Here is a 9,913-nt window from a genome sequence, read left to right as displayed (position 1 = left end):
TATCTAATAAAAATTTATTTTATATACATTTTATATATATTTAAATACTACATCTTTTTTATTGTCAGTTGTAACCAATTCCATTTTAATGGGACACTGCAGCCAATAACTCAAAAGTTCCTCAGTATAGCCAGTTAAGAAATATATTTTATAAGGTGCTATATTACGAGTAATAATTCCAGCTATCCTAATAATATTATGTTGTCGCTTAATAATAATTTCACTCGCGAATAAATTATGCCATGTCCCTTTCATAAACTGTCGAATAAACATATCTTCTACAGCTGTCTCAGATGGTCTATTACCATCCTTTATATTCGCTGAAAAGATAATATATTCTATAGACAAACTAATATACATATATATATATATATATATATTACTTTTTACAAATCACATACAGGTATTCCAAGAATTCCAACTTTTCCTATGACCGATAAAATGAGGCGGATTTGCCATTTCGTATGTTAATGGTCTATCTCGTTTAAGTGTGACTTTATAACGTCCAGATTGTGATTTATTAACAACTGTGCTCGCATGGAAATGTCTTTGTATAAGAGTTTGTTGAAAAGCTGGTAATGCCTGAAATCCCAACAATAAGAAAATTATTATTTTCACATATCCATTCTGTAATTTATATCCTAAAAGGACAAAAAGAAAAACCTGACATTAATTATATATTATATTATATAGTGATATATTATATTCTATATTATAATATAGAAAACAATAAAAAAAGGTTATGAAAGGTTATGACAGAAATCTTCATCAATGCGAATTAATTATTTATTGATATAACTTACGGAGGTAAATTTTAATACATTTCTCGTATGTTCGAATAAAACCATCTTGCAATAATGATTTTATGGATATAAAATCAAGAGCCTGTGAGGAACCACGCAATTTTTTCTTTGCAGTTTGTAGTACACTAACGCCAACTGTATCTATTTTACAGCTGGTGAAACTACATAGTCAGATTTACCATGGTAAAACGATCGTTTGGTTGGTTTGTGTCCGCACTAGATCTGACAAGTATGAGTTATTATAGATATTATGGATTTATATACACAAATATGTTGTTATATATTTAAAATACTTTTTACAAAATTATTGAAATTATGAATAAATGCGCACATAATTTGTTATGTAATGCAAAATAAATGAATGACATGCAAAGAATAAAAAGTATAGAAGTTTCTTTTTGTGGAAAACAATAATACTTTGCAGCACATTAATTTATTTATTTCAATATAGTATTATGTAGATATATTTATGTGTATATGTATTTCCTGTATGATATGTCATAGTTACTAAAATATACCTCACAGTAAATAAAGTAAGTCAATTAAAGTAGAAAATCAAAGTAGAAAAAGTCCATGCCATATTCCATGTTAAAATTTATTTTGCGTCGTGCAAATTTTAATTATGAAACAAATATTTGGGAAATATCTAATAAAAATGTATTTAATCAACATTAGTTTATTTTATTTATATATGTATACTATTAGGTTCTATTCTTGCAAGAGAGAGAGAGAGAGACAGAGAAATAAATAATAATTTTATTTTTAACAAACTGAATTTGTTTGAAAGTTTATGCAGACAATGAGATTTATTTCAATATTTATTTAAATGTATCTTTTATTAATAAATATATTTTATTTTCTAAATAAATATGTTTTTAATGTATCTTTAATTATTAAATGTATCTTATTTTTCAAATAAATGTGTTTTTTTATTTAAAAAACTCGAATTTTTCTTTGTACCCTTACACCTTGCGCTGGCTCATATTGTCTTCCTCCTTTACGTTATTATTTTATAAATGCAATTTTATATACATATTTATATAGAAAGAATATTTAAAAGTTATTACATATGTATACCATAGATCTTGTCACACTATAATAGTGTTTAAAGAAATAAAATAGAAGGAAAATAATTTTTCATGCAAATATAAAATAGAAAGTGTAGAATAAATTTTTTCATAAGACTACTTTTTGAAAAATCGATTCTTAAGATTCGCATACGAGAAAATCTCGAATACGAAGATCGGGAATTCGCAATCACATATATATCTTTTATTTTAGCGTATTTTTTAGCGACGTACTTTTAAGTTGGACCTACTTTTGTTGCTCCTGACCAGTTGGACCTACCTTTCGTTGTTCCTGGTCATTTTTACACGATTTCTCGAGCCAAGAATCTCGAGAAAGAAGATTCTCTTTCTATTGCCGGTTAATAATTATCGCCGGCAAATAAGACGACTTTTATTAGTTTAAAATCGTTCAGGATCGATATTACGATTGTATGTACGGTCGTTTTTTTAGACACGTCGTTCAATCGTCAAAATTAGTCAGTCGCAAAATATAAATAACCATACACAGAAAAAAAGACATTTTATTTTGACAATATTTTTAGTTTAAAATGAAAATCTCGAAATGAGATTATATTGCGTTAAATAAAGAAAATTTACTTGAATGAAGACATTTTATATAGTTCAACCAAGTAAAATATATTCTTGTTATTTAAGAATAGTTTTTTTGAATAAAGAGGAAAAAATGTTGGATAGAAAATAATACATATTCAAATCAAAGATTATAATTTTCTTAGAATCAAAATAATTGTATTTTTGAAATGACAATTATAGTCTTGAAATAAAATTATATATATGAAACAATGAACGCGTTTGTATGAGTATATAAGTTTTGATTTGACACTTTCTTTCTGTGTATTGTATATATCAAATATATTACCATGCATATAAACCCTCTGTGTCCGCGGGTCAAAGATGTATCTTAATTGTTTTATAAAACTCATATTAAATGTAATTGAAATTATTTCCTGTATGTCTTGCTTAACATTGTAATAAAAATCTAAAAATATTTTTTCTTTTTCTTTAATTTTTATATACAAATAGTATTTTTATTACATATATACTATTTTTATTACATATGATATATAACAAAACTTTAAAAATAATGAATACAAAATTTAATATAAAATTTTATCTTAGACTATAATAAAAGAATAAAAAGAAATTTTTCTATCATTTAAAATTGATCCAGAGTTATATCCCGTCGTCCGAGGGTTATATATATAAAGCAACGGATTTATCTACAATCTACATCTTTATCTACAAGTTTATTAATCTACATCTACAACATCTCTACACAATCTCTACACAAATCCGTTGCTTTAAAATATAATAAAAGCTTTTTATTACTCACCGACACTGATGTGCAACAGCGGAGTTGTTGATATTGAATCTATACGTTGTCTGTAACATACAAGTATAAAATATAAATTATAGCAGCGCTTAAAATAATTAATATTCAAGAATTTATTATTATATATACTCATCAAATTAATATATTATTATGTACTCATCAAATTTTATATTCAATGCGTACAATAATAAGCAGATATATAAATATCGAATAATTATATAATTAAAAAAAAGAACTATTTTTTAAATAAATAGACTTTTATAAGATTTATGTAAAAGTTTTTATCTCTGAGTTTCTCTTGTTGAAATCAATCAATTAAATAAACTGAATTAAATCATATACGTGATTTATAATAATTAATCTACAAATAATAATATACAAATTATATTTACCCTGGGTTGCTCCGCCGATGCAGGATGCCTCTCCTAGGCCTCCTCTCCCTCCTCTCAGATTGTAAGGACGTCAGGAACTATTGTTTTATACGCGCGGTATAGTTTTTTTAATTTGCTGAAACGGCACAAAAATAAAATCGCGCAATATTTTAAACCGTACGAAAGTAAAAACGCGCGATAGTTATTTGGACGGCACTTCCGCACCTTTACGCGCGATACTTTGACGGCACTCCCGAATTTCGAAACGATTGAAAATCCCATTTCATCACGCACGAGAATCATACTTGAAGTCGACAAGTCGGGCGCGATCAAACTCCGAGCAAGAGTTTAAGTCCGAATCGGAAGAGGACGGAAGATCGAGGGAATCGATCGCGAATGGGGTACGCTCGATTCTCGTTCGTGCAGTTTTGCATCTCAGACCGACTCAAACTCATTAGGCACGATTTCGAATGAGCATATGTGTCTATCATACAGACAGTCCACATGATACGTCATAGGGCTGGTAGACGAATCAAGAGGAACACCCATTTCATGAATGTTCAACAATCTGAACATTTATCAACTGGATCGGACCTCTTTACTGAGCGTAAATCATGACCTAAATCCTCCAGTCGACGTCCTCAATGCGATACGTCGTATTGCCGGTACAAGAAAAGGGGCCCATCAACGATTTATTGCAACAATCGACCGACCTCTAATCGACGAGCCGAGAGCCGAGACGAATGTCAAAAACAATAGCGCGCTATATGTCACCAATGTTATTATTTTATTTCGGAGTCATTTTAGACGTACTTTAACACGATAAGATTTATTATAATATTATTACGTATATTATCGTCGCGAGAAACGTATACGACGCGCTCGACCTCGAGGTGACCGAACACGAGGGGCACGTGCCGGCGCCGGCACCGACATCGGAGTAAAAACACGTGCGCACACTACGCCCGCCGAAATAGGAATGAATGACTCAACGTTCTCACGAGTCACGTATGCCGTGGTCTCCCCTCTCTCACCTCTTACTATGGAATGCGTGACGTCAAAGACAAGGTCGAGTATGCTCTTTCTCTCTCTCTCTTTCTTCTCGCGCCAAACAATAACAAATACGCACTATACTATGTGACACAATTTAACGCGTTAAAATATGTACAATCAAATGATTCTAAAATACATGTAGAATTTCTTAACTAAAATAATATTATTATTCGATTTAATGCGATTACGAAATATGTAGAATACTTTAACGAAACCAAATTTATGACTTACTGTATAACTGTATAACGATTTCTTTATTATATTTGTTGAAAATTATATCATTGATGTGAACAATTATTTGTAAAAATGATAGAAATTTATATTATAAATACCCGCATATATTTATAGACATATAATAATTAAATATAAATTAATAATGAAAAATATGTATAAATTTTTTTTTACTGCCTATACTTATTACATTTACTAAATATGTATACCTCTATGTAATTATAAAAATTTGTCATATTATATTAAATAAATATTCTCTCTTTCATCGTCACTATTTAATTATTCATTTATATATATTACGTATGTTTGTTTTATTCTATCAGAAAAAGAAAAAGAAAGAAAGAAAAGAACAGATATTCTATTACTTATTCGCAAAAAGAGTTTTTTTACTGTGGATGAGGAATCAGCCCATCGCACAAACCCTCCTCCTTTATCCAGGCTTGGGACTGGCAGTGGTCCTAGATAAACTATTCCCACTGGCGGAGTTACGGACACACGCATAAGTTTATTTATTAGACATAACTAAACGTAAATTGAAAAATATTAAAATAGAAATTTACTGCGTATAAATACATTTATTAAATATTTATAACTTTATGCTATTATAGAAATTTGTCATAATATATTAAATACATATTTTATCTATCTTTCGTCGTAACTATTTAATTATTCATATATACTTTATTCTATCAATAAAAATTAATTTAATAATATTTTAATATTTGTTTATTATAAAAAAGTTTTTTATTAGATGTACCTGTTTTTATTATAGCTTATTCTATTTAATTTATTCGATTAAAATATGAATTTTTGTTAATAAAATATTTTAATATATAACATTAGAAATTGAGAGATAAATATATATATATATATATATATATATATATATATATATATATATATATATATATTTTTTTTTTTTTTTTTTTACTTCATAATACTAAAGCGGAAAAAAGATTACGTGCAATTTAATAATATGTAATAAAACATACTACTAAGTCCACAATATTTTGTACTTTTGAGATCACAATTGTAGCTCTAGCACAGACACAAACCTACTGGTTGTTTTACCAGGACAGCGAAAAGTGGATTCAGTCATATAGTTCTGCTGGCTTTAAAATGGATTCAGTTAGCGCCATGGTACTGCAGAGAAAAAGTGTCTAATGAAAAACGACGGCGTGGTATCTGTCAGGTTTCTCTCTGGTAAAATAAACTCAATTTTACGCGACGCTAAGAACAATACACATGTCAAAAACTAGAAAAAGAAGAAGCAATAGCATAAAAAGAGAAGCTATCAGATTTATTTTGATATTCACTAACATCCATCAAAGTCGCGATTTCTATTTTACTACCACCAATAAATTAGAAATTATCAATATTGATTACTTGTCATCGGCAAATTAGAAATTATCACTATTAATATTGTGTACAAAATATAATTTAAATTCTTGAAAAATAAAAAATATAACCATTAAAGAGATAGTACAAAATAAAATTTTAAGAATCGCGATTTTAAACTTAGGCAAAATTAAATTTTCACAACAATAAAAAAAAGTATTAGGATAAGTATATTCACGAGAGAAATGGCATAAATCAAAATTCCGGAAAAAATAAACTCTTAAAAATAAAAATTAAACTTTTAAAAATAAAAAAGTATCTGATAAATATAAGTAATAAAAAAATAGCACAAAAGAGATAGCAATTGCAATTCCAAGAAAAGTCGAATTTTCGAAAATCGGAAGAAAAGTAATAAAGTTTCTTATATAGATTTTGCACGTTACAAGTAAAAATATGATTTAAAAAATGATGAAATATATAAGTTAAGTTACCGCTATTCAGAGTTTCTTACTCGCTATATAACATATTTAATTAAGAACACAACAATAAAGAGAAAGATAAATAGACGATTGGCTTTTGGCTTTGTTTCGTGAAGTATAAAGACTTTCCCCTTTCAATGTTTTCTCTCTTAAAGACTTAAACGATTTCGCAAAGTAACAAAGAACCTTTTCCTCTATCTACCTCCCCCATTTCTCTATCTCCCAAATAATATACTACAACGAAACATTAGACTGGAAAAGAGATGAGTCCAAAAACTGGCCGCGATTGTCAGAGTTGCTTCACAGGCATATTTAAAAAATAATTAAAGCACAATTTATTTAAATTAAAAAATAAATTTTCTGAAAATAAATCATATATATGTTATATAATTATTGGTATGCATATTACATAAATATTTTTTTTATATATCATATCAATATTCTAATAGTACTATTTTTTGAACATTTTCACAGAATAACAAGAGAAAAATGGCGGTTTTAGTAAAACTAAATAGTCAGTAAATACAATATATACTTTTAAAGAATATATGAAGTAAAATAAATAATTTGAAATAAATAGATATAGATAAATTTATCAATAATTGAAATGAGAAATTTCTTAAGAACATTCCATGATCACAATAAGATTTTTAGCAATAATATTATCATCGCTCGAGAAGGATGTTAAAAAACTAATTAGAAAATTAAAAGACCTCTTAAAAATTATAGAATGTTTTGCTTTAAAATAAATAAATTAAGATCTATATTATATACTAATATGTAATAATTATCTAGTATATATATATATATATATATATATATATATAATATATATATATATATATATATATATATATATATATATATATATATATAGTCGAGTGATATATAAAATATATTTTATAAAAAATATTATAGAACATAGAATTTTTATACAATTTTTTAATACACAAACTGAATTATGGAAGATGACTGACTATCCCTTCGATACTCCGATGGGCGCATGTGCACCTAGCGATGTTGGAGCCCGATGTGGAGTGAAACGTGTTGAACGGTTATGGTGGGCACGCGAGACATGGTAAAGGAAGGAGATTGAACGAGTGGCTGACCTTAAAGGTAGGTTTCCACTACCATTGATATTTCTATACCCAAAATACAGAGGAATATAAATTTAGGAAAGAGAGAATAACTTTTGAAGAAAAGTAAAAAAATATGCGCGCGCAAAACATTTTATAATTTTTAAGAGGTCTTTAATTTTCTAATTAGTTTTTTAACATCCTTCTCGAGCGATGATAATATTATTGCTAAAAATCTTATTGTGATCATGGAATGTTCTTAAGAAATTTCTCATTTCAATTATTGATAAATTTATCTATATCTATTTATTTATATATATTAATCAATTTATTAATTCTTTTAAAATAAGAAAAAATAAAGTTTAAAGTTGTATTATATATATTTTATAATTCTCTAATACATATTTTCTTTATTTTTCAATTTTATGTGATTGTTAAATTAGATTAATTTATATACATATTTTTACTTTTGATTAATATCATTAAAGTACTACAAATGTCTTTTTTTTAAATAATCTTTTTCTTGCAAATAAAACTAGAAAATGATTTTTCTTCTGCATATACTTTGTATTATGTTTCAATATAAAAGAAGAAATATATAGCGATTGCAATCGTTGAAAGGTGAAATAAGTATCGTTAAGTTTAATAATTATACATGTTTCGCATTGACTTAAATAAGATAAAATGATATAAGTTAATTTATCATCATTAACCTGAAGCGATTTTACAATGATAAGACCGCTCACGTAATGTCCTAAAGACGAGTTGTCACGCTAGAATATAAGAATATGAAAAAAGTATTATACCATGAGACTTTTCAGCTATATATTTAAGTATATTTAAACACGGACATTTTTGTTTAACAATTAAATATGTAAACAAGAAAAATAAATAATTGCATCAATTATGTTAAATATAATGCATATGAATAAATAAAAGGTGTTATAAGCTATTGACACTTGAGAAAAAAGAAGGAAAAGCATAAATGCAATATAAAATTCATAATTCTTGCAATAAGTAAAAAAAGAAGAAAAATATATATATATATATATATGTTTATATTAAAATTGGTCATCGTATATTGCGTGAGAAAGATTTTTGTGCCGTCTAATCGATTGGATCGTAAGCTTAGCGTTTATATGGAGGTCGTAAAAGTGGCACAAGATGCGAAATCGGAAAAAAACGCGCACGCAAACGCGAAAAGGGCGTTAATGGAGACGTACCTTAAAAGACGAGAAGAAAGACGCTGAACGATAAAGCGAAACGAGAGAGAAAAGAAGAATAAGAAAAAGGAAAAATAAAAGGAAAAAGATAGGAGGATAACAACGAAAGCGGTTGAGGGAAAAGGAGAGGGCAGGGAATGGAAGGCCGCCGACTGACAGGGAAGGACGATAGAGACAGAGCAAATGAGAGGGAATACATGAAGGAGATGACAGGATCGGCTATCTCTTCTTCTCTTCTATAGATGAATTTTTCATCATTTGGCAATTTATTTCAGATTTAATATTCCACTTGATTTTTTACAATTTAACATTGTTAATTATGATAATATTAATAATTTGGTGTACATATTCTAGAAATATAAAGCCCTTCTTATTAAGTATATTTTAAATCAATGAGAGAGAGAGAGAGAGATATTTCTGTTAATAAAATTATTATTATAATCACATCATCTTTTTCATACATTATCCATTTAATTGATATATGAATTTGTTATTAATTTGTTTGCTGACAGAAAAACAAATAAATACAATTTTATTTCCGAAATAATTTTCGATACCATATATATATATATTATCATACGCGAAATCAAAACGAGCTGTGACAAAACCAAACACGTGCTTCCTCTGTTCATACTTATTGTTAGAGCCGGCCCTGGAAGAGGGAGCGAAACGGAGGGGGGATACCGTCAGGTAGGGTGGCAAAACGAGTGGGAGTCGATCGCACGGAGGAGAATCACGAGTGAAAGACAGAGAGGTCAACGAGACTGTCTAAAAGTGGGAGCGCGAGGCACTCCGAGCGTCGGAGGGGAAACGGATGTCTGGAAAAGAGAGGGAGATCGCCGGGGGTGGCGGAACACGCAAAGTGCAGCGCAGGAGAAGGGGAGGGCAGGCGGTGGTCGCGACTTGCTGGCAGTCTCGTTG

General features: G+C 28.4%; 1 protein-coding gene across 1 annotated transcript; it reads right to left on the bottom strand.

Moving 5' to 3' along the window:
* Positions 1 to 1,002, bottom strand: Mrps24 (mitochondrial ribosomal protein S24). The gene is made up of 3 exons (XM_072909833.1): positions 804 to 1,002; positions 402 to 582; positions 1 to 320 (listed from the first exon to the last, which is right to left on the bottom strand). The coding sequence occupies exons 1-3, from the start codon at positions 846 to 848 to the stop codon at positions 31 to 33; spliced, it is 516 nt and encodes a 171-aa protein (XP_072765934.1). The 5' UTR covers positions 849 to 1,002; the 3' UTR covers positions 1 to 30.
* Between the last annotated feature and the right edge of the window lie 8,911 nt (positions 1,003 to 9,913).

This window comes from Anoplolepis gracilipes, chromosome 17, assembly GCF_047496725.1.
Source record: "Anoplolepis gracilipes chromosome 17, ASM4749672v1, whole genome shotgun sequence".
Lineage (NCBI taxonomy): Eukaryota > Metazoa > Arthropoda > Insecta > Hymenoptera > Formicidae > Anoplolepis > Anoplolepis gracilipes.
The sequence above is the reverse complement of the archived record's forward strand: the minus strand, read 5'-3'. Positions and strand labels throughout refer to the sequence as shown.